The sequence below is a fragment of the Suricata suricatta genome, chromosome 10 (genome assembly GCF_006229205.1).
Source record: "Suricata suricatta isolate VVHF042 chromosome 10, meerkat_22Aug2017_6uvM2_HiC, whole genome shotgun sequence".
Taxonomy (NCBI): domain Eukaryota; kingdom Metazoa; phylum Chordata; class Mammalia; order Carnivora; family Herpestidae; genus Suricata; species Suricata suricatta.
In genome coordinates, this window is record NC_043709.1 from 95,894,359 (window position 1) to 95,920,964 (window position 26,606).

Consider the following 26,606-nt stretch of genomic DNA (forward strand, 5'->3'; position numbering starts at 1 on the left):
TTCACAATGTTTATTCTTCCGATCCACGAACAGGTATATTTTTCCATTTCTTGGTGTCTTCTTCAATCTCTTTCATAAGTTTTCTATAGTTTTCATCATATAGGTCTTTTACATCCTTGGTTAGGTTTACTCCTAGGTATTTGATGGTTTTTTGTGCAATCGTGAATGGGATCAGTTTCTTGATTTCTCTTTCCACTGCTTCATTTTTGGTGTATAGGAATGCAACTGATTTCTGTACATTGATTTTGTACCCTGCAACTTTACTGAATTGATTGATCAGTTCTAGAAGGCTTCTGGTGGAGTTGACTGGGTTTTCCATGTAGAGTATCATGGCATCTGCAAAAAGTGAAAGTTTGACTTCTTCTTTGCCAATTCTGATGCCTTTTATTTCCTTTTGTTGTCTGATTGCTGCTGCTAGGCCTTCCTAAGTGAAATTTCTATGAACTGTGCCGTCCCAGTTTGCAATTCACTGCATCCTCTCACTTGTCCCTCTGAGGTCATTTTTATTATAATATTAATACATCCTCTGCATGTTTGTTTTCTCTTTCTTTCAATCCTATTGCCTGGAGGACAGTGTCAATCAAGACTCATTTTTTTAATAAGAAATAAGGAGTTCTAAATAAAGAGATTCTCTAGGGCGTGAACTACATTCCCACAGAATGGTATGATCAAAAGGAGTAACAGGGGCACCTGGGGGGCTCAGTAGGTTTTGGGTACAACTTCGGCTCAGGTCATGATCTTGCAGTTGGTGGGTTCAAGCCTTGCATTGGGATCCGTGCTGATGGCTCAAAGCCTGGAGCCTTCATTCATATTCTGTGTCTCCCTCTGTCCTGCCCTTCCCCTGCTTGCACTCTGTCTCAGTCTCTCTCTCTCTCAAAAATAAATAAATATTTTTTTTTAAAAAATTTTAAGAGAGTAATATACCATGGGAAAGACTGGAATTATCATTTTTCCTTTTATTCAATCAGAGTGCAGATCATAAACTAATACCTGTTGATTTCTGGTTCTCTCAAAGGCACATCAAAAATGAAAGTTTGGTGATGAGAGAGAGCAAGACTATAGTTTTGTGGGAAGACGGTAGATGTCAGAGGCAGAAGAAGAGGAATAGCAAATACCAGGTGCCAAGCCTCATCCATATATACACTTCCTACTTGCTGTGAGAGAACTCAGATGCTCTAAAGCAAGGTTTATAGGGAAATTACATAAACTTTTTGATTCTGAGATATATCAAAGATTGAAACCAGTTGAAATTAAGAATCTAGAGAAGGCAAACACGCCATGGTGCCTTTGTAATAGTAAAAATGGACTTTGGGAAGAATCCAAGCCTCCTCAAAATTGATCCTATTCTGGACTTACCCACACATCCCTTCTAGGACACAGTGGTGGTTCTCCATGCTTTGTCTAGATACAGAGCAACCACTTTTGTCAGAACTGAGAAAGCTGCTTTGGAGATGATCCAATCTTCAGGGACATTTTTCCACAAAATTCTAATTGGAGAATACCAACCTCTTATTACTACAGTGGATCTCATTACAGCATGAGGGGGGTACAGCATAAAGGTGTCACAGGAAGGATGTGTATATATTCCAATAAGATTCTCATGGAAAGTTGGAGAGATTCTATTATAATCCTTCCTCCTGAAACTCTATTTAATCCTACCTGAGCAATAAAAGGGCAAATCAGGAGAAACTGAATTGTAACAGATTGAAGAGTCCTATAGATGAGAAACTCTTTCTATTCATAATGGTCAACAGATAGCTCTGAAATAGCTGTTTCCTTGGAGAAGAAGGAATCTGCATTCAGTCTACAAGTACAGACAACATCCCAAACTTGTGAGAGACCTAAAACCCACATAAGCTTCCATATCTCACTGACGTCAGCTAAAAATATCTGTCTCTATGATCTACCCTGAAAATAGTAGCTATGTAGAAGTCATGAGTACATAGATTCAGAAGACCTAGAGTAATCTTCTTCATTAAGTTTTTGCCTTGTCAATGAAAAAAAAAATACTGTCTTCACCAATGTGAACAATGAAGAATTTGTACAGTTATGAACCTAATTTGTCTACCTCTAGGATTCATTACCCACAACAATTGCTGAAGAATAAATAAGTCCTTTCAATAATACTTTGATGTGAACTCATTCTTCCTTATCTCTAAAGGAAAATCTTCTTTTAAAATTCCAGTTTTCTGGAGGCACCTGGGTGGCTAAGTCAGTTGGGTATCAGACTCTTGATATCATCTTGGGTCATCATCTCATAGTCATGAAATTGAGCCCCACATTGGGCTCCATGCTGGTCATGGAGCCTGCTTGGGATTCTTCCTCTCCCTCCCTCTCTGCCCCTCCCCTACTCCTTCTCTCGCTCTCTCTCTCTCTCTCTCTCTCTCAATAAATAAATAAATAAATAAATAAATATGCTTAATAAATAAAATAAAATAAAATTTCGGTTTTCTAGGGGCACTTGGGTGGCTTAGTCAGTTGGGTGTCCAATTCTTGATATTGCCTCATGTCATGATCCCAGGGTGTGGAATTGAGCCTTCCAATCAGGCTCTATGCTGATGGTTCAGAGCCTGGACTCTATTTCAAATTTGGATTCTGTGTCTCCCTCTGTCCCTGCCGTTCCCCTGCTTGTATTCTCTCTCTCTTTCTCAAAAATTAACATTAGAAAAAATATTTTTAAAAAGAAAAATAAGAATTTTCCTCAAAGGATGAAGACTAAATCACCCTAAAGAGAGAGAGATGAGGCCTCTCTAGTTGTGGATTATTCTTTCTTTCCTTTCTCAGGTTACCAATCAGACCCGGAGCTTTTCCTTCACCCTTCTGCAAGCCATCCCCATAAAAGACCTGAAACCTGCTATCATTAAAGTCTATGATTATGATGAGACAGGTGAGTAAAGAGGACTAAAAACCCTAAATAAATGCAATCCATAATAAATAAATTAGATTGCGATGGCCAATTGTGAATAGGTCTGTTTTCAATTTTTTCCATCACCATAACTTATTCCTGCTACCTCACCTTACAAAACCACTATAAATACTACCCACAACATAAGACTATCAAACATGCAAAATTTTACAAGTACTAAGAGTTTTACAATGACATGTTTACAGATAGAGACATATGAATCTCCTACACATGATAACATAACAATGTAAAGCCATAAATCAAAGCCTAGCAACTTATACAAATAATTACAGTAGGAGATTGGAGATGGGGAGAGAACTATAGCCTGAGAGGTCACTGAGAAATAAACAAAGAAAGTAAAATTTAAGTTGAAAAATGAAGGGTGTATATGATACTGATTAGTGGAGAACATGCTGAGTATTTCACACTAGGAGGAAAGTATAAGAAAATACCATGAAGGAAAAAAGAAGCTGATATTGAAAGAAACCAAAAAGGATACATAACGACAGCCACCCCTCCTGTACTTTTCTTGAATCCCTGTCGTAGCAGCAGGCTTTTATTTTCTTCCCCAGAAAATGGGATTATGTCTATGTTATCAAGAGTGGAAATTCCTTGACCATTTTCGTCTGTTGCTCCAGACATTGCATTTCTGCAATGATGCAGTTCCTGATGCAGTTAAGTCTGCAGTCTTAATATATCAAAACTTCTCCATGAAACCCTGTCCCACTGAAGCTCCCTTCCTTGGGCCGTTCTTCTTCTTTTTTTTTTTTTTTTTTAATTTGAAAGTAGTCGTTTATTAACTGACCAGATTACAAATATAATCATGGTAGATACCTTAGTTCATTCTTCTAATAAGCCTATTGATCTGGTCTTCCCTGTTGCCAGCATCTCCACCTTCTACAAAATGGGTGGTCTTCTTCTTCATTCCCCCTCTTGGAGAAGATAGCTTGAAAGGCCATAAAAAGTTGTTTGCTTCTTTGAAACGTTTTCCAACAAAAAAGATGCCGTATTTACCAAGAGATCGAGCAATCAATGCGTTATCTGTCAGGGCAGTTCGCTTCTCGTTGATTTTGCCATAACCACGCTTGTAGATCAATTCATTCACTGACTTCAGGTTTGGGTATCCCCAAGCTATGTATGGTTCCACAATCCTTAGCATGTTAACTGAAGCCTTGTTGAGCTTAACAAAGGTGCCATTGAAGATCTGGCGAAGGCGAAGGAGCTGCAACACCTTGAGCACTTTGGGCTCACACCATTGATACCTTTGATCCTGATGACAAATGCCAGTTTGGGCTCCACGGGCACATAGAAGTTGCCAGCTTTTCTTGCCATCCGAGCCATTCGAATCTCAGTTCTGTACATCTGCCTGTATTCCTTGTGGTAATGCTTAGCCTTCTCATAAATAAGCTTCCTCCTTGCCTTTCGAAGCATCTTTTGGGCGAACTTCTTTCTCAGACGCGTGATCTTCAATTCTGCATAATTCCTTCACTTTTTCTTAAGTGTTTCTGGCACAGCCGGAACCTTCTTTTTCTTCTCTTCGACACCCTCCATGGTTCCAACCGGAAAAAAGAGCCCTTGGGCCGTTCTTCTATTGTGTCTTTCAGAAGAAACAGCTTTTGTGTGCAGTGTTTCTTGCAACATAGGTAAGCAGTTCACATTCCATGTCTCCAGCCTTCATTTTGCTCTCAAAGCCAGTCCTTCTTAAATACAAAACCAACTACATCTTTTTTAGTTGATCTCAGATTCCTCAAACAAAATGATAACAGAAATATACATCTTAGGAGAGGAGCACAAACTCTCTGGAAAACTTCTCTAATTCCTTTATCAATAGAGTAGATGTTTATTACAGGGTGTATATCTGATGTATCCCATTCTTAGCCCTAGCCACATGTGTTTCCTTTAGCAAGCCCTACTGTTCATATCCAATTAGAATTACATTCAAGGGGCACCTGGGTGGCTCAGACAGTTAAGCAACTGACTCTTGATTTTTGGCTCAGGTTTGTGGGTTCGAGCCCAGAATCAGACTTTACACTATGGATTCTCTCCCTCTCCCTCTCTCCCTCTCCCTGTCCCTCTCTCTCTCTCTCTCTTTTGTCCCTGTCTCTCAAAATAAATAAATAAAATTTTTAATTTTTTTTAAATTAAATTATATTCAAAAATAAGTACTAACTCTTCTTTAAATGTTTGGTAGAATTCACCTGTGAAGCCATCTGGTCCTGGATCTTTGTTTTTGGAGAGTTTTTAAATTACTGATTCAATTTCATTACTTGTAATTGGTCTAATAAGATTTTCTGTTTGTTCATGATTCAGTCTTGGAAGGTTGTGCATTTCTGGGTATTTATTCATGTCTTCTAGCTTTTCTAATTCATTGGCATACAATTGCTTGTAATAGCCTTTTATGATCCTTTGTATTTCTGTGGTGTCAGTTGTAACTTCTCTTTCATTTCTGATTTTGTTTATTTGGGCCCTCTCTCTTTTTGTTCTTGATGAGTCTGACTAGTGGCCTATTGATTTCGTTTATCTTTTCAAAGAACCAGCTTTTAGTTCCACTGATCTTTTTTTTTTAGTCTCTATTTAATTTCCTTCCTTCTACTAATTTTGATCTTTGCTTGTTCTTCTTTTACTAGTTCCTTCAGGTGTAGGGGTAGATTATTTATTTGGAATTTTTCTTGTTTCTTGAGGTAAGTCTTTATAGCTATGAACTTCCCTATTAGAACTATTTTTTGTGTGTCTCATAGATTCTGGAAAGTTATGTTTCCATTTTCATTTGTCTCAAGGTATATGCTTATATCAAAACCAGACAAAGACACTGCAGACAGAAAGAAGAAAGACAGAAAGACAGAAAGGAAGAAAGGAAGAAGAAAGAAAGAAAGAAGGAAAAAGGGAAAAAGGAGAAAAAGAAAGAAAAAATTACAGGCCAATGTCCTTAATGAATATAAATGCACAAATCTTCAACAAAATATTAGCATACCAGATTTAATAATACATTAAAAGGATTATATACCATGATTAGGTGGGATTTACTCCAGGGATACAAGGATGATTCAATATGCACAAATCAATGTGATATAGAATATTAACAAAACAAAGGATAAAAATCATATGATCATCTCAAAAGATATAGAAAAAAATAATTTGACAAAATTCAGCCTCCATTTTCTCCAAATTCAACAAAGCAGGTATAGACAGAACATATTCCTACACAGCAAAGGCCATATGTAACAAATCCAGAGCTAACATCATACTAAATAGTGAAAAGCTGAAAGCTTTTTCTCTAAGATCAGGAACAAGTATACCCACTCTTGCCACTTTCATTCTACATAGTACTGTAAGCTCTAGTCATAGCAATCAGACAAGAAAAGGAATAAACGCATCCAAATTAGTAAGAAAGAAATAAAATTGTCAATATCTGCAGATGACATGATACTAGATATACAAACCCTAAGGATTTCATGAAAAATACCTATGGGAACTAATAAATAAATTCAGTAAAGTTGAAAGAGACAAAGTTAACACACATAAATTAGTTGCATTTCTATACACTAATAACAAGCTATCAGAAAGAGAAATTAAGAAAACAATCCCACTTACCTAGGAATATCTAGGAATAAATGTAACCAAGAAAGAAAACCACACCGAAAACTATAAGACATCAATGAGAGACACTGAAGAGGAAACAAATAAATGGAAAGTTATCTTGTACTTACGGACTGGAAAAAGTAATATTGTTAAAATATCTATACTACCCAATGCAATCTATGGATTCAGTGCAATCCCCATCAAAATACCAATGGCATTTTTTACAGGATCAAAACAAAGAATCCTCAAATTTGTATTGAACCATTAAGGACCCTGAATAGCCAAGGCAATCCCACGAAAGAAGAACAAAGCTGGAAGTATCATTCTATCTGATTTAAACTATACTATAAGAGTAATCAAAACAGTGTGGTACTGGCATGAAACCAGACACACTGATGAATGGAAGAGGCAGGCCAGAAATAAACCCATGCGTAATTGCATGTCAGTTAATCTATGACAAAGGAGGCAAGAAGATACAATGGGGAAAACACAGTGTCTTCAATAACCAGATAGCTACATAAAAAAGAAGGAAATTGGACAACTGTCTTACATCATACACAAAAATAAATTGAAATTGATTAAAGACTTGAATGTAATACATGAAACCATAAAACTCCTAGGAGAAAATATAGGCAATAAGCTCCGTAACATCAGCCTTACTAAAATATTTTGGGACCAGTCTCCTCAGGCCAGGGCAACAAAAGCTAAAATAAACAAATAGGATTACATCAAACTAAAAAGCTTTTGTACAGTGAAGGAAACCATTAACAAAATGAAAAGATTATCTCCTGAATAGGAAAAGATATTTGCAAATTATCCATATGATAACAAGTTAATATGAAAAATATATTTTAAAACTTATACAACTTAATATAAAAAAATCAAAACAACCTAATTAAAAAATGAGCAGAGGGGCACCTGGGTGGCTCAGTCGGTTAAGCGTCTGGCTTCGGCTCAGGTCATGATCTCACAGTTATGGGTCGAGCCCTGTGTCAGGCTCTGTGCTGACAGCTCAGAGCCTGGAGCCTGCTTCCGGTTCTGTGTCTCTCTCTCTCCCTGACCCTCCCCTGCTCGTGCTGTCTCTCTCTTTCTCTCAAAAATAAATTAAAAATAAAACATTAAAAAATATTTTTAAAAAATGAGCAGAGATTTTGAAAAGATATTTCTCTAAAGAAGACATACAGATGGCCAAGAAACACATGTAAAGATGCTCAACATCACTCATCATCAAGGAAATACAAATGAAAACCACCATGAGATACCACCTCTCACATGTCAGATTGGCTAGTAACAAAAAATAAAATAAATAACAAGTGTTGGTGAGGAAATAGATAGATAGATAGATGTTAGACAGAGATAAGACAGAGTTAGAGATGATAGAGATATAGAAATGGAGATGGAGATAGAGATATAGATTAGGAGGTATAAACTTGCAGATGCAAAATAAATGTCATGAGAATATGATATATAGCATAGGAATAAAATCAATATTATTATAACTACTTTGTGTAGTGACAAATTATTGTGGAAAAATTTCATAGTATATAAAAATATCAAGTCACTATGATGTACACCTCAAACTAATAGTATATTATATGTCAATTATACTTCAATTAAAAAAAAGAATTGTAGTCAATCCTTGGCAAGTACTAAATCATCCTATTTTCTTTCCTCTTCTCTTCAAAGACACAAAGCAAGGAATTGCTTCAGGCCATATCAATAAATAGGGCTTTGCTGGAGTTCCCAGAACCAAGACTCTAAAAAGAATTGTTTTGTCTTCAAAGTATACAGCTATACAAGCTTGGTAAATAAATACATATTTCTAGAGAGTATCTATCATTCATTCCTTCTTCATTCCATGCAATTTACTAAAAGATCACTTACTGCCTTGCATTGCATCCTATAGATGCAATGAGCAAATGATGACATTCTAGTTGAAGTAACAACATACAGTATAAAACTGGGTATAATTCAAAACAGCCTTATACTGCAGAACCTTAGAATATTCAAAATAATCTAATGGCAATCTGAGAAACTTCACCTACAAAAAATTTTTTTGATGAGTAGATTAGCGACCAAAAGAATATAAAGTATATCTGGGAGGAAACTTTTTGGTTTTTTTTTACGAAGGCAGAGGGTACTTCATGCCAGGAGCATTACTGACCTGAGTAGACAGGAGTTGCGTATTGCAGAATGCTAAAAGTTAATTGATTACTAAGTTATGTTAAGGTGGCAGACAATAAGCATTACAGCAGTTTCACTGAATTAGAAATTAGTTGACTTCTAGTTTAAAATCTGCCAATGACCATCTTTAGGACTTTAGGTAAACTAACCTCTGAATGCATGCATAAGAATCTGATATTACAGAAGAAGTAACAAATAAGGATGGTAGCAAGGTTCTAAGGAGGTAAGAAAGCATACAAGCATAACAATAGATATAGGGTAACTTAATTTTTTTAAAAGCCAGTATAGAGTGTCTACTATCTGCCGGGCACTGTGCTAAGCATTTTGTTTGTTATGTAATTCCATCCTCACAACCATTCTATGATGTACATAGTATGATTAATACCATTTTTTAAATATTTATTTTTGAGAGAGGGAGACTGAACATGAGCAGGGAAGGGGCAGAGAGAGAAAGAGGGAGACACAGATCCGAAGCAAGTTCTAGGTTCTGAGCTGTCAACACAGGGCCCGACACGGGGTCGAACCCACAGACTGTGAGATCATGACCCGAGCTGAAGTCAGAAGCTCAACCTACTGAGCCACCCAGGCACTCCAATACCATTTTTTAAATGAGGAAACAGAATCAGAAAAGCTAAGAAGCTTCCCAACGTCCAAAGGGTGAAGGAGGCAAGATTTGAACCCAGGCCCTCTAGCATCAGAGTCCATACCTTAACCACTTCCCTCTATTACTTAGCTGTGGGAAAGATCATTTCTTCTTTTGACATTTTAGATGATAATGAGAAGCTGGATGCAGAAAGAGAGATGTGTGTAGAAGAATAAACACATGTGAGAGCAGAGAACAGATGACAAAAATGGGGCAGAGAAAGCAGAAAAAGCAGAAGTTAAGGCTCCAGGGAGACCTTCAGACAAGTTCGCCTCTGAGAGCTGTTGGCATCCCCAGGTAGAAATTGCCTCCTTCTTGCATGAGTCATATGGGATTGACAGACACTGGCCAGTGCTACCAACACTTGAATAGGCCTTTGCCAAAAGTCAGACGATACTAAGGAAGGAGAAAAGATAACATCTACAAAGTCTTTTGCTTAAAGCCTTTTTACGTGAGTGTTATGTGGGCTTATCTTCTTCCTTTCCAGAGTGCAGGAAGAAAAGAGCCCTTCAGTATTCCAAAAGAGTTAACAGACTTATGATTGGACAATGTCATGGGATCCAAGATTCCTTCTCTAAATGATCACAGTAAAAGGGGCAGAGAACCTCTACAACTCGGTCTGGATCTGGCCATGCCCACGGGCACTCTTAGGCAAGGTGCATGCTATCCCTCTGTTATGCGCCCCAATCTCAAAAAGCTACACAAGCTTAGAGCACAGATGTGGAGCTCCTCCCAAAAATGATCACATGGAGACTCCCAACTTCATGCAAAGAGTTAGAAGCATTTCAAGTAAATAACCAAATAGTATTAGCATTGTCCTTGGTGAGAGAGAAACAAAGGATTCCTGCTGACTAGCTTCTGACCTTTGATGCTCTGATATTTTTGTCTAATTGCAATGAAAGATATATAAGTAAGACTTGGGACAGAAAGTGGAAGCCTCTTTCAATGTTAGTCTGTGTTAAGAGAGTCAGATCAGGCTAAATGTTGAAAAGGCATAACAGTGTTCATGGGAGTGATAAAATCTAAAGCTACCAAGAGCCTATAAGATTGATATATCAAACATCTTCAAAGCGTCGTAGTTTATCCTACAATAGGAAACCAACGGAATCTTTTAAAAAACAAGTTTGTGGCATGATCAGATTTTGTTCAGGATGGTAATATGTGACAGAAAGGTCTAGAGTGATATAGACAGGTGGCAAGGAGATTATTACAATAGTACTTATTTCTCATGAAAAATGTGCTAGAAAATAGTCTGTGAGTGTACAGTCCTTCTTAAAACATTATTCTTTAATTTTTACAATTTTGGGAAAGCCAGAATTCTTTGCACCATTATGACAAGTTCCAGGCCAAAATGAAAGTCTACAAAAAACTTTTAAGATGTGGGCCTACTGCATATAGGTTGAGCTACCTCTACAATTTTTTTTCTGGACTCATTTCAAGCCATAATTGATATTAAGTGGCAAGTCAGGATCAACAATTCATGGGCTCCCAGAGTAAGGATGCATCTCGGTTGGAAATAGGGTGAAGAGTGTGGGACCACAAAAATGAGGTTAGACTCAGACTAACAAGATTTTAAAAGACAAACACTGATACATAAGAGACACAGATAGAATATACCAGATTCATGTCTGAGATCCTGAACATTATGGTGAAAGACCATCTTGGATGTTCCACAATTTTTTCTAAAATGTGCTTCCGGTACTCTCGTCCCTCTTTGGATGGTTTAGCAGAAGTGTGGTGATGCCCTCTCTTCATGTACAGCAATGCAAATTAGCCACAAGGTGGCAGCAAAGTTTATAAAGTAAGTACTGCTTCTTTATTAATTATAAAACAAGTAAAAAATAAAGAAGTTAGGCAAAGGGAAAAGAAAAAAAGAATAAAATAATTCTAGAAACTTGAAATAAGAAGATAACAAAATGCGGTACCTAGAACAAATTGTCCTGGTCTCTGGGCAGCATTACATTCACAATGCTGGAAATGGCTGATTAGGGACCGGGATGGGGGCCGGGAGCAGTTGTTCTTAGAATTGGTGTATTCTATGAGAAATATCACATTTCTTTGTTTCTTATAAATGAAATGTGACTCTCAGCCTCAGCCCCATTGGACTCCTAGAAATTTATCTCAGATATCGTGGGGAATTAATGCAGGATAAAGGTATTGCACCCTATTGCAATCATCTGTCTGTAGTCTACATGACTGTTTTAGATCTGCCACTCTGTGGCCTCCTTGTCATTCATACGGATAGGAATATTTGACAAAGAACAAGGGGCGGGGCCTGGCATCAGCCTTGCAGGTGTTCAATAGAGACCTTCTCTCTAAAATCTCCAAGAGGGGTGGGTGCCTGGGTGGCTCAGTCAGCTAAGCAGCTGACTTCAGTTCAGGTCATGATCTCACAGCTTGTGGGCTTGACCCTGCATCAAGTTCTGTGCTGACAGCTCAGAGCGTGGAGCCTGTTTCAAATTCTGTGTTTCCCTCTCTCTCTGCCCCTCCCTTGCTCGCACTCTTTCTCTCTTTGTCTCAAAAATAAATAAAAACATTAAAGAAAAAATTTTAGAAACCTCCAAGAAATCCATTGACCTCTTTCTGCCCAGCCTGCAGGAATTGGTTTAGTCTGGGTTATGTTTTAACTGTTAACATGTTTAGTCATTTCAGTCACAAACTTTAGTCTCCTCACTGGTTTTCTTCCTTCTCAAATTTTATTTGCCTATTTATTATTTTTTTAATCAAAAACCAGAAAACCCTGGCCAAACTTCCCTTAAGGTTCTATTCTTCCAGATTTTCTATATAAACAATCATGTAATCAGTGAACAAAGACAGTCTTATTTCTTCCTTACCAATCTATACAGATTTCCTTTATTTCATACCTTTATTTCCTTTTCTTGCATTAGCTAGGAATAACAGGACAATGTTGAATAGGAATAATTAGAGGGGACATCTTTGTCTCATTTTGAATTTTAGGGAAAGTATCTAGTCTGTCACCATTAGCATAATGATAGTTTGTAGGTTTTTTATAGATATTTTTTATCAAATTGAAGAAGTTCACCTGTATTTCTAGTTTGGTGAGAGCTCTTATCATGAATGGGTGTTAGATTTTGTCAAAGGCCTTGTCTGCATGTATTGTTATGGTCATATATTTTTCTTTTTCGCCTGTTAATATGAAGGATTACATTCAGTAATTTTCTTTGAGGTGTTGGACTACACTCACATATCTGGAAAAATCCACTTTCATGGCATAGAATTATTTTTACACATCGTTGGATTTGATTTGCTAAAATTTTGCACTTTGGTTCATCACAGAGTATTTAGTTTTCCTTTCCTGTAAGGTCTTTCTCTGGTTTTGGTATTAGGGTAATGCTGGCCTCACAGAATGGGTTAGGAAGGGTTCCCTTGACTTCCTGGAAGAGAGTACAGAGAATTTGTATCATGGCTTCTTCAAATGTTTGGTAGAATTCACCAATAAAACCATTTGATCCTAGTACCTTCTGTTAGTTTCTGTTAATTTCTGATTCAAATTCTTTAATAGATATAGACCTAGTCAGATTATCAATTTCTTCATATGAGAGTTTTGATAGATTGTATTCATCAAAGAATTAGTCCATTTCATACAAATTATTAAATTTATGGGCATGAAGTTATTCATAATATTCCTTGATTATCCTTTTAGTTCCCATTGAATCTGTTATCATGTTGCCTCTTTCATTTCTGATAGTAATTTGTGCCTACTTTATTTTTCTTGATTACCCTGATTAGAAGTTTATCAGTTTTATTGATCTTTTTATTTTTTCCTATTGACTTCTTGTTTTTAATTTCATTTACTTCTGCTCGAATTTTTATTATTTCTTTTCTTCTACTTACTTTGGAGTTAATTTGCTTTTCTTTTGCAAGTTTCCTACTGAGGGAGCATACCTTATTGATTTAGAGGCTTCCTTTTTTTCTAACTCACGCATTCAATGCTATAAATTTCCCTCTAACACTGCAAGGACAGAAAAGGTTGGGGGACTTCACATTGTGTCTGTGACTCTGTGATGATTTTTGTGCCATATATTAAAATCATACATATGGGATTATGAACCATTCTAAATGATAACATGATTTAGCACTTTATTCTACCCCACTTCTTCTTTTCCTGCTTTACCTAAAGTTTAATTTCCTATAATCAGGGGCACCTGGGTGGTTCAGTCGGCTAAGTGTCCAACTTCAGTTCAGGTCACGATCTCACAGCTTGTGGGTTCGAGCCTCACGTCAGGCTCTGTGCTGACAACTCAGAGCCTGGAGCCTCCTTCGGATTCTGTGTCTCCCTCTTTCTCTCTGCCCCTCTCCTGCTCATGCTCTGTCTCTCTCTCTCTCAAAAATAAATAAACATTGAAAAATAATAATAAAGTTTAATTTCCTATAATCAAATGTCACCTTTTATTAAGAATATGATGTGTCCATTTTATCCTCTTTGGTTCTTTTTTTTAATTAAAGAACCTCCTACTACTGATATTTCCAGTTTCCTTGCTACTGAATGTTATAATTCTTTTCTTTCTTACTCACTAGCAATCCTTTTAAAGCTAGTTTTCATAACTGGCAGTAACCTGAATACAGTGTACAGGCAACCTTGCTAATCAAATGACCCTAGATCTCTATCTTGAAAAGGTACAGTGACAAAGGGCCACTGGCCACAAATAAACTATTTATATCTGAGTCAGGTAAAAATAATGCATGAATATTTCTAGAATCGAGGCAATAAAATATTCCTTCCATTAGTGATTGAAAATATTCTACCCTTGATTGGCCACAAAAAACAAACAAACCCTGAAAAGGTATCTTTAATTCAGTATCCTCTAAAACAGCCTTGGGCTGAATCCTTTAGTAACTGTCATTATCACTACCATCATTGGCTTTGACCACAAGATCACAATTAATCTCAGTAATGAGATTATTACACATCAGTTTTTAAAGTGAAGAAATGGGGGAAAAGGTAACGGGATCAGGAAAAAATTGTTCTAATGTTTAAAAACAAAAACATAATGTTACACAATGTGTGGGGACCAAAAAAGATTACTTTGCCAATCCTCTATTTCTGTGTACACAAACTGATACCTGAAAATTTTAATCCCATCTAAAAAAAAATGTCAATCTTATAACTAACTCAAAAATTTCACCTACATTTCCCTCAGTCCTGATCACGTTTCCACGGACCATCAGTGTAGACATGGGGGACTGTCCTTGTCGCTGGTACCGCTGGCCATCATTCTGTGTAGAAGATACTGGGATGGTTTTTGAGGTGTCAGCTCACCTAGGCACAGTCCTCGGTTATTCAATCAAAACACTAACCTAGAAGTTGCTATGAGGGTATTTTAGAGAGGTAATGAACATCTATAACCAGGAGTGCCTGTGTCGCTCAGTCAGTTAAACGTCCGACTTTTGATTTTCAGCTCAAGTCATGATCTCACAGTTGGTGAGTTTCAGCCCTGCATTGGGCTCCATGCTGGCAGTGTGGAGTCTGCTTGACATTCTTTATCCTTCTCTTTGCCTCTCCCCTGCTTGCACACTCTCTCTCTCTCTCAAAATAAATAAACATTTTTAAAAAGTATAAAGTCTATAACCAGTTGACTTTAAGTAAGATATTATCATAGATAATGTGAGTGAGCTTGATTCAATCAGTTGGAAGGCCTTAAGAGCAGAGGTGAAGCTTCCCTGATGAAGAAATTGCACCTGTGCATGGCAGCTTCAACCCTGCTAGGGTGTTCTAGCCTACCTCTCCTGACAGCCTGCCCAAGTTAGCTTCACGATTGGGTAAACCATCTCTTGATGTATATCTCCTGCCAGCTCTGCTTCTGTTGATGAACTCTGACACAGTACCCAAAGACTAGTTATCTCTTACGGGACACTTCTGTGGGTTTTAGCAGATCCTAGGCACAGAGAGATACCCTTGAGGAATTTCTGTACTGTGTCGTTCCCTGATCCACGTGCTATGCTCTCTGGAAGGTCTCGTATGTCTTTACCTTAACTCTCAAGTTATGGTGAACCATTCTACAGAACTTCTTTCTCCTGGGGTCTGTGCCTGGCAGGAAGTCCCCTTGGATAAAGCCCTTTGTAGGTAACTCAAATCCCAAGACCTTCGACTTCCTCTGGGCTCAAGGGAGCTCATATACCAATCCAACAAACTGAAGTTGCAGCTTGTACCCAATGTAGCTACACCTCCTTACCTTGTCTTTCGGGGTAATTTCTACCAGCTTCCTACCATTGGGCCTCTCTAAGCAATATTCAGATAAAAGTTTCTACACCCTCCATAATAGGGAACTTGGGTCAAGTTCTTCCAAGCACTCTCCTGTTTCCCAGGCAGCCACAAATCTACACGTTTCCATTGGTGAGCAATCTAGTACCAGGGAGTAAGAGTCTGCTCCCACCTCCAACAAGCAGCACCCAATCTCTCCCAGGTGCCTCTGGTTTCCCCTCTCACTTGGCTTGGGGGTGGGAGACGACATACTCCAGCAATTTTCTCATCTACACATTATCTCAAAGAACTTGCCTGTAATCAGTCTTTAATTTTCCCTACTCAGCTGTTGATAATGGTCCTGAAATCAGTTTGGAAAGTCCTATGGGGTGTGTCTAAGGACTCCCTTTTGAATACAGGACTTTTGACCACCCACCATTCTCAGCTTTAGCTTTCAAGACCACAGAAAGAAGTCTTTTTCTACGATTCAACTACTCTCATTACTGAGTAAGCATTTGTACTCACAAAAATCAACTATTCAAAAAAAATCAATTATTCGTAGGTAAACTTCTATCCAGAATTTTGTATCTTTAAGAGGCAGCCCCAAGGGCATCTGGGTGGCTCAGTTGGTTGAGCATCCAGCTTGGGCTCAGGTCATGATCTTATGGTTTATGAGTTCAAGCCCTGCATTAGGCTCACTGCTGTCAGCACAGAGCCTGCTTCATATCCTCAGTCTCCCTCCCTCTCTGCCCCTCCCTCGCTTATGCTCTCTATCAAAAAAAAATTATTAAAATGTTTATTTATTTATTTATTTAAAGGGCATCTCCAGGCTGTTCTAGTCTCTCAGCAATGTTTTCCACTTGTGGCTCTGTTTCTGAGTCTAGGGACATTTGATGAGTTCATGAGACAGTGAATAAATTTCCCGCTGGACAGTGGTACTTAAGCCTTCTAGGGGAGCCTTCAGATATGTAATCATTGCACTGCCCACCCCCCCACCATGTTTCACCGGCAGATGCACCAACTTTTCCACTCTTCTTGCCACAACAATGCTGATTCCAGCTAGTTCCTGATGCTTCCATAATTATGCATTTCACTAGATGTCAATTGTCTTGTACTCTTCTTTACCTAATTTAATCTTAGAAGAGAGAATGAAAGAGTTCAAATGATATAAAAACTAGAATTCATAAAGGAAAAGATGAGAAATTTGATATATAAAACCCCAAATTTTGGGACGCCTCGGTGGCTTAGTGGGTTTGTGTCCAACTCTTGATTTCAGCTCAGGTCGTGATCTCACAGTCTGTGAGTTCAAGCCCTGCATCAGGCGTCATGCTGACAGAGTGGAGCCTGTGTGGGATCCTTTCTGTGCACTTCCTCCACTCATATTCATTCTTTCTCTCTGTCTCCCTCAAAATAGATAAAGAAAATCCCAAATTTCTAACTAGGAAAAAAAATTCCATCACATACAAGAGAAACATGATGAACTAAGAGAAAATGTTTTTAGCTTGTATCATGCTCAAGTAGCTAATTTATTTTAGTATATAAAGAACTTTTGTCTTACAATTATTGAGGAAAAGATCAATCCTCCACATTTTTTTAAAGGGCAAAGGCTCTGAACTGTCTTCACAGAAAAGGAAATGCAAATACCGCTTAAGCACAGGCAACAATGCTCTCTATAGTTGTTAATAAGAAATGTACAAATTAAAACCACAGTGGGAAACTATTTTTCACCTAATTAGCAAAGATCAAAATATTTGATTAAAAAAACTACGTTGGTGAAGATGTAGAAAAAATGAAACTACTACATATTGCTGGTGGGAATAGTAACCTGCATATTTACATACAGCTATTTGGCATATCTAAAAACACTCAAAAACACAAAACTACACCTGTAGACACCTGGTTCACTTACTTCTTATTGTTTTAGAGAAAGAGCAATCACAAGCAGGGGTGAGGAGCAGAGGGAGAGAGAGATTGACTCTAAAGCAGCTTCATGCTCAGTGCAGAGTCCAACATAGGGCTCGATCCCACAACCCTGGGATCATGACCTGAGCCAAAATCCAGAGAGTCCGACACTTAGTCAACGGAGCCCCCCAGGTACCCTGATGCCTGTAGAAATACAGTCATGGCAGCATTGTTCATAAAGGCAAAAAAAGAGGAATTGATCTAAACTTCCATTAAGAGAAGACTAGCTTAATTGTTATATCCATAAAACAGAATTCTACCCAACCATTAAAAAGGAGGCAGTTAAACATAAAAAGATTAAAAATATATTGCTAATCGGGGGGAGAGTAAAGTTAAGAACAGTGTGTATACTATTCAACAACTGGAGAGGCGTGTGTGCGCGCACATGCACATGGGTTCCGGTAAGGAAAGATTATATCTGGAAAGCAACCCAAAAAGGAATGGAACTGAGTGGCAATCAGAGGTGGGACCAGACTTGTTTTCACAGATAGTCTCTTAGTAACTTTTGCATTTTATACTGTGAGCATGCACAACTTCAAAACATAGTAAATAATTTCAAAAAAGGAACACATAATGAGAATCACAGACTGTGACCAGAGTTTTAAAGGAACTAAACAAGTGGATGTCACAGAGAGCAAGGAGATTGGCTGTGTCAGATGGAATGATCATATGGGATAGGTAAACCTCCGCTCAGAGAAGTTGAGCATTTTGCCTAAAGTCACACAGCAATTGTCAGAAAAAGGGTTTGAATACAGGTCTTATTAACTCTAGCATTGGTGTTCTTCCCAGTATGTTCCCACAGTTCTCAAGTAGAGACAAGACATTGTCTAAACGTCTATGTAACCTATGGCCATTCTAAGAGCCAGCATAACTGACAGGTTTCAGGAAAGTGTTTGAGCATTGTATACCCATCACAGTAAGCAACAGTTAGCTGTTACACGTCACTCAGGAAGGAAAAATTACCTAAGCAAAAACCCAGAAAGAACTAAGGGGGTGGGGGGATTTCAAAAAAATAAAAACAAACAAACAAAAATCCTCTCCTAACTCCTCCAGGGACTCCAGAGCACAGTCCAGCCAGTGCGTGGAGAGATATCATGTATATACCAGCTGGTTTGGAGGCCAAACTGGCAAGAGCAGCCCAGTCCCCAACAGCTGTTTTAGCCAAGATAGGACAAAATCCGTTATAAAATTTGGAATGTGTGCAGTAAGGTGCACTAACCCTATAGCCATGTGATCAAAGATGTAGCTTTTTGAAGACAGAGAGGACCTGCTTTTAGGGGCAAAAGAAGAAAATGCAACTTTTGAGAATAGAATTTTAAAGGGGAAGAGGGGGCGAAAGGAGAAGAGACATTAAGCAATCCAAAGCACAAAGAAACAATCCAACTACGGTCTGAACTTGCATTCCCACGGGAGCTCAACCAAACTAACCCTCCAGTGGGGATGAGCTCTGCAGAAGCCCTAAACCCAAGGGAACAAGAGCCTGAAAAATCCCTCCCTGACATTCTAGCTTGATGATTTTTGGGAGGGTAATGACTGGTTTCTTCTGGTCTATTATTACTGCTGTTCTCTACTTATCCAGGTAAAAGATAAAAACATGCTCATTTTAAAAGATCTTTTCTACAGAAAGAAAGCAAACATGATTTTTTGAATCATCTCAATACTGATAGACATTTGAATCATTTCTAACTCTTCCTATTGTAGAACAAAGTTCTTTGCACATAAATCTTTGTGCAGTTGTACAAACATTTCTTTAGAATCTTATTGCTGGCAGTAATAGCAGCTTGACCAGGCCAAAACCAGGAAGAGTGATCTGTATGAGACACCATCAGTGTCCAGTCTGACACCAGATCATCGGTACATGTGCCCACTCTTGCCCCCGTCCTGATCTGGGCCTCCACAATCAGACCACCCTTTCACTGCTCCTGCCACGAAATCCTATCTGGTGCTTTCACTGAAATCCTGGTCATGCCAAAAACAGATTACCTTCTATTACTTACCCGTAGGCACAATGTTCCCACACTTCTTTGTCTTAACTGCCCAACAACTGTTTTTAGAAAGTGATGTCCTTGCAAAATGAGGCTGCTCAAGGTCCTGCAGAGTTGGGGGGAGGGAGGAAGTGGTGAGGAAAAGAAAGCCTGCGTTGTTGCCACTGTCCTGCTGCTGGTGTTTCTCTTTGCTGGTCTCAGATCACTGTTTCCTCCTCCTATAGACATGGGTCCTTGAATAGAGCCACATTACTGCGGCTACTGAACTGTACACCTGAAAATAGTTAAAATTTTGTTACATATATTTTAGCACAATAAAAAACAATGGCCCCTTTGAGGCACGTGCCATCTGTTCACCCTACAGTCTGTTCCTTCCTGTCACTATCACCCTCAGACCTGTTTCCTCCCTCACAATGATCCAGGATTTGGGTCCAGAATTCAGTCAGCTCTAAGTTAGACCCAAAACAGCAAAAATGAATTAATTATTACAATGTAGGAGCACCTGGGTGGCTCAATTGGTTAAGCGTCTGACTCCAGATTTCGACTCAGGTCATGATCTCAGGGCTCATGGACTCCAGGTTCAGCACTAACAATGTGGAGCTTGCTTGGGATTCCTCTCTCTCCGTCTTTCTCTGCTGCTCCCCTGCTCCAAGTCTGTCTGTCTGTCTGTCTCTCTCCCTCTCTTTCACTAAAATAAACTTAAAAAAAAAATAAAAAAACAAAATAAAAAAAGATGTAAAACCAGGGGTGCCTGGCTGGTTCAAGTGGAAGAGCTGCAACTCTTAATCCCAGGGTCGTGGGTTTGAGCCCCACATTGGGTGTCAAGATTCCTTAAATGAATAAATACTTAAATAAAAACTTAAAAATGAAACATAAAACAAAGTAAAAATAATAATATAAATTTCCTAGGAAAAAAATATATGCATAATCCCATCTAAGAGTTTCTAAGTAGAAAACCATAATCCACAACTGGATAAAAAAATGAAGATTCAACTTTACTAAAACTTAAAATGCATGAACAGAAACAAAATCTCCATGACATTAAAAAAAAAATAGAGAGAAACCATTTGCAACTCATGACTAACAAAAGGTCATTCCAAGCATACACAGTACCTACCGGTAGAGAAGAAAGACAAAAGCCACACACACAAATTAGAGAATAAACAGTCAAGGGATATGAAGGAAATTATAAATTAACTTGAGAAGATGCTCAAAGACACTAGGCGTTAGGAAAACACAAACTATAATTGGGATGTATCATTCCTCCTCCCCACTACCACACAAGAATATGCATAATAGTAATAGTAATAATGACAGTTAGCCAAAATTACAAACTTCGAGAACATGTGGAGCTGAGAAGAGAGGACCACTATTCTCACCCATTACTAGAGGGAGTAAAACTGTTTCAGTCTTATAAACTAATCTGGTAGCATCTATTAAAATTTTTAATTTGGCATACATGCTGGCCCAGGCCTTTCACTTTTAGGAATCTATTCTAGGGAAATAGGAGACATGGACAACAACGTTCACTGTAGTATTTATCTCATCTCCTGTACCATTACTCCCAATCTCTTCCCATCCAGCATGTCCCTCACTTCAGGGTTTCCTGTGTAATTCTGGCTACTTCTATTTCCTGACACCATTTTTCTCCCCTGAAACCACCCCAGAAACTTGCTACCCTTCATCATTCCTACCACTGGACTTCTCTGTTATTACAACTAGTCTGACATAGGCAGCTTCCAATAATCTGGCAACAGTGCAGGCTGAAATCACTAAAAATGTACGGCCTCCTGCTTTCCTCAGTGCTGACCAGCAATGTTGCATCTGTAGGCAGATGTCTCTTTTCCCTATGTAGAAATTCCAGAAGTTTGCCTTCCATAGATCCCAAACCTATCACTTTCTCCTTCATACTTAGTATATGATCTTGTCCTTACTTTCACTGAGAAGATGGAATTTGCCAAACAAGAACAGTGTACATTTTCTTTCTTGTCACACAAATGTATCAGAATTTTCCTCCTCATTCCACCTTCCATGGGAAAGGGGATACTCTTTCCACCCAAAACTGTTTCTTCCATTTATTTGTGCATTGGGTCACAAAGTCATCCGCTGCCTCAAAGATCCTGCTCTTGCACACGTTTTACATCTCTTTTTTGTCTTTCAACTTAGTTGAAACATGAGTTTCAACTATCTGTAAAATGTTGGCACAACCTAAAGGCCTTTATTTAAATATTATCTTTTTCCTTCCTGACATAACAAAACTTCATAAAAGAAATAGCTAAACTCATGGTTTCCCCTGCCTTACCTCCTGTCTGTCTGCTCACTGCAATTTCATATCTTTCACCAGCACACTAATAAAGGATGATGAACAGTAACCTCCACATTGTCAGTTTCATGGATTGCTCGGCTGTCATTGTAGTGCTCATTCTGATTGGTTGCTCATTCTGTCTACTTTGCATCTCTTTAGCATAAAATGCTAAACAAACCATTGATGAATGCTCCCTCCACCTTGAAAACCACTCCTTCCTTAGGGCTGATCACATTCCTTTCACACTTTGTCCTGTGTGCCAGGAGTGTTCTCCCCTTGCCTTTATCTCCTTCCCCATCACTTTACTAATATGTTTTGCTATGACTGACCATTACTATCAAAGATCATTCCTAGCTTTGTCTTATAGATGTTCCAATGTGAAGAGCCTGGAAGACCTTCTCCTGAGTAAAAACTCACAGGATGATAGAGTCAGGAGTGAAAAGTCATAATCACAAGGAGCCTGTGGTCATTTTACCCTTGCCTGATGATGATATAGAGAAATAGTCACTTTACCTCATACACTATGTGAAAGTTGAAATTAGCAGGCCCATGTGAACAAAGTATCCACTGAACCAGCAATTCAACCCGATATACTCAAACGTGTGCAAAGTAACATAGGAATAGAATATTTATCTAAGATCTACAAGGAAAAAAATCATAGGACCTAGAACAACTAGAACGATTTTGGAGAAGAAAAACAAAGTTGGAGGTTTACACTACTTGATTTCAAAACTTACTATAAAATTATGGTGAGGTAGAAACAAAAGAATAAGCCTATAAATAAATGTTACGAAAGACAAAAGACCAATATGATCATTGCATTGATTCTCAACAAAGATATCAAAGGAACTTAGTGACAAAAGGATAGTTATTTCAATAAATGGTGCTGGAACAAGTAGGCTTCTATAACAAGAAAAAAAAAAGACCTCAACCCCCACCTCATACCATCTATAGAAGTTGGGTCAAAATAGATTACAGATCTAAATGCAAAAGCTAAAACTATAAAATTTCAGGAAGGAAATGTAAGGCAATCTTTGTGAACATGGACGAGACAATGGTTTCTTAAATAACATACAAACAATACAAACTGTAATATAAAGATTGATAAAATAGATTTCATAAAAATTAAAAACTTCTGTTCTTTGATACATATTATTAAGAGACTGGAATGGCAAACCACAGACTGGGAGAAAATATTTGCAAAGTGTTTACCTGGTAAGAACTTGGATCCAGAATATAAAGAACTCTGAAAACTCAACAACAAGAACACAAATAAACAGGCAAAATATCTAAACAGAGACTTCACCAAAGAAAGATATATAGATAACAAATAAACTCAACATCACTGACTTATAAGGAAATGATAATTAAAACCACAGGATACCACTGAGTGCCTACTAGAATGGCTAAAATTAAAAGGACTTGACTATACCAAATATCACCGAGGATGTGAAGAAAATAGAACTCTCATACACTGATGACTGGAAAATAAAATGGTACACACACTTTGGAAAAGAGGTTGGCATTAAAAGTTAAGCATATACCTACCATTTGATGTAACCATTCTACCTCCTAAGTATTTACTCAAGAGAAAAGAAAGCCTCTGTCCATATGAAGATCTTCATAACAACTTTATTTTTATTTTTTTAAGTTTATGTATGTATTTTAAGAGAGAGAGTGTGTGTGTGCACGAACAGGGGAGGGGCAGAGAGAGAGGAAGAGAGAGAATCCCAGGCAACTTCCTCACTGTCAGTGCAGAGCTCGGAGCAGGGCTCAGTCCCACAAACCATGAGATCACAACCTGAGCAGAAATCAAGAGTTGGTTGCTTAACCAACTGAGCCCCCCAGGGACCCCATAACAGCTTTTTTTATAGCCCAAAAGTGAAACAACCAAAATTTCAATCAGTGAGTGAATAAATAAATAAATAAATTATGCCACATCCATATAGTGAAATATTAGCAATTAAAAAGGGTATTGATACACACAACACCACGAATGAATCTCAAAATAATTATCCTGAGTGAAAAAAGACAAAAAAAAAAGCACGTACTTAATGACTCTATGTACTGTAAAAGTCTAGAAGATGTAATCTCATCTGTAGTGGCATAAAGTATGCTAGAGTTGGGGCACCTGGGTGGCTCTGTCGGTTAAGCATCTGGCTTCAGCTCAGTTCATGATCTCACCATTCGTGGGTTCAAGCCCCACATCGGGCTCTGTGCTGACAGCTAGCTCAGAGCCTGGAGCCTGCTTCGGGTTCTGTGTCTCCCTCTCTCTCTCTGACCCTCCCCTTCTAGTGCTGTCTCTCTCTGTCTCTCAAAAAATAAATAAAAAACATTTAAAAAATTAAAAAAAAAAAAGAAAGTATGGTAGAGTTTCCTAAAGATGGGGGAGTACTGAGTGACAGGGAGGAAAGAAAAGGAGGAATTACAAAAAGGCCTGAAGAACCTTTTCAGGATAATTGCTATTTACTATCTTGATTATGGTGACATTATTTTCATGGGCATACACATATGTCAAAACTTATCAAATTTTACTCTTTAAATAAATTCAGTTGAAAATATGTGTGTATAAGTATTCAGTTTACTATGTGTCAACTATACCTCAATAAAACTAATTTTTAAGTTTATTTATTTATTTATGGAACATGGGATTCAAACTCACAACCCCGAATCAAGAGTTATGTGCTCCGTCAACTGAGACAGCCAGGTGCCTGTCAATAAAACTATTTTTAAGGGGGGGGGAGGGTAGTAACAAAAGAAGCTGTCACAGCAAACTAGGTGAACACAACAACAGAGGCTTGGACTAGAGTTAAAAGTGGAGATGAAAATAAGAGATTAGGTTTAAAATATGAGATTCTGGTGGAGATGATAAAACTGTTAATGTTGAAAAAAGAAATCAGAAAACTCTTCAGTTTGAGAAAGAAAGGAAGGAAGGAAGGAAGGAAGAAAGGAAGGAAGGAAGGAAGGAAGGAAGGAAGGAAGGAAGGAAGGAAGGAAGGAAGGAGGGAAAGAAAAAAAAAAGAAAAGAGAAAGGAAGGAAGGGATGGAGGGAGGGACGGAGAGGGCAAGTTCATCAGTTTGGAACCAGAACAACAGAATGGAGGCAGAGCCATTTCCTAGGATGGGGAAGACTTTGAAGTAGGGATATAAAAGAGAATATCTACCCCATCACTGTTTATGATAGTGGGGAACAAAGGCAAACCAAGTATCCATCATTAAAAGAATGGATACATAAAATGGGGTTTATAATTGTATGAATTACGCATAGTGCAACATGAATAGATCTCAAAATATAATGCTCTTAGAAAAAAGTAAAACAATGAAATACATAAAAATAAATATGAAACAAAGAACACTATACATTTTATAAAATACAAATAAGCTCAAGGAGTATATCAGACATCACAGTATGTTCCTGTCGAGGAAAGATAAAGGAAAGTCAGGGTGCAAGACAAAGGGGAAATGTAAATGGACTGCAGGAGAGGCATATATGGACTGATGAAGATGATGACCTTTGAACCAAGGACTCAGTCACTGTACTCTGAACTATAAAAACACCGAGGAAACAAGTTGAAGATGACACAAGTGGAAAGATAGTCCACGCTCATGAATTGGAAGAATAAATACTGGCAGCACCTGGCTGGCTCAAGCGGTAGAGCATATGAACCCTTGATCTCGGGGCTCTAAGTTTGAGCCCCACATTGAGTGGAGAGATTACTTAAAAATAATTTTTAAATCTTTTTAAAAAAAAAGGAACAAACATTGTTAAAATGTCCATACTACCCAAATCTATCTACAAATTTAGTACAATCCCTATCAAAATACCAACAGCATTTTCAAAGAACTAGACCAATCCTAAAATCTGTATAGAACCACAAAAGGCCCCCCAAGTAGCCAAAGCAGTCTTGAAAAAGAAAAAGAAAAACAAAATTGGAGGTATCAGAGTCCCAGATTTCAAGATATACTACAAAGCTGTAGTAATCTAACAGTATGGTACTGGCACAAAAACAGACACACAGATCTATGTAACCTAAGAGAAAACCCAGAAATAAACCCACAATTATTTTGTCAATTAATGTTCAACAAAGGAGGCAAGAATATTCAACAGGTGAAAAATATCTTCAATAAATGGTGTTGAAGCTAAGACTAAGTAGTTATTTCTTTCGAGTATGTTTTTAGTTCTTAAATTTTATGTATTTGATTATAGAAGTGACATTTCATAGATTCAAAAGTGCTTGGTGCTCTGAGAAGTGTAGATTCTAGTGAAAATTACAGTCACAAGAGAAATGTGTTTTGTTTTTGTTTCCTTTTCTATTTTCTTAATCTTTTTAAAGTCTATTCATTTATTTGTTTTGAGGTGGGAGGAGGTAGGGAGGGACAGAGAAAGAATCTCAACAGGCGCCACACTGTTAGCACCGAGGCCGGCGCAGGGCTTGAAGTCATGGAACTGCAAAATCATGACCTGAGCCTAAACCAGGAGTCAAATGCTCAGGTGACTGAGCCACCCAGGTACCCCTTGTTTCCTCTTATTAATTTTTTTAATGTTTATTTATTTTTGAGAGTGAACACAAGCAGGGGAGGGGCAGAAAGAGAGGGAGAGCTCAGTCAGTTAAGCTTCTGGCTTCGGCTCCGGTCATGATCTCACAGTTTGTGGGTTTGAGCCTCACGTCAAGCTCTGTGCTGACAGCTAGCTCAGAGCCTGTAGCCTGCTTCCGATTCTGTATCTCCCTCTCTCTCTGACCTTCCCCTGATCATGCTGTCTCTGTCTGTCTCTCAAAAATAAATAAAAAACATTAAAAATAATTTTTTAAATAAATAAAGATTTGGGAAGCCTAACCTCT

The 26,606-nt window shown here is 38.1% G+C and overlaps 1 protein-coding gene and 1 pseudogene across 1 annotated transcript in view; both read right to left on the minus strand.

The window, feature by feature from the left end:
- Positions 1-296: 296 nt before the first annotated feature.
- Positions 297-26,606, minus strand: part of KLRG1 (killer cell lectin like receptor G1) — a 56,180-nt gene continuing 29,870 nt past the window's right edge. Inside the window, exons 7-8 of the mRNA XM_029954214.1 lie at positions 19,473-19,734; positions 297-336 (exon numbers count right to left, since the gene is read on the minus strand). Coding sequence (XP_029810074.1) covers positions 19,663-19,734 — 72 coding nt within the window. The 3' untranslated portion in view covers positions 297-336; positions 19,473-19,662. The remainder of the gene's footprint in view (positions 337-19,472; positions 19,735-26,606) is intronic.
- On the minus strand, positions 3,693-4,456 carry LOC115304160 (annotated as a pseudogene).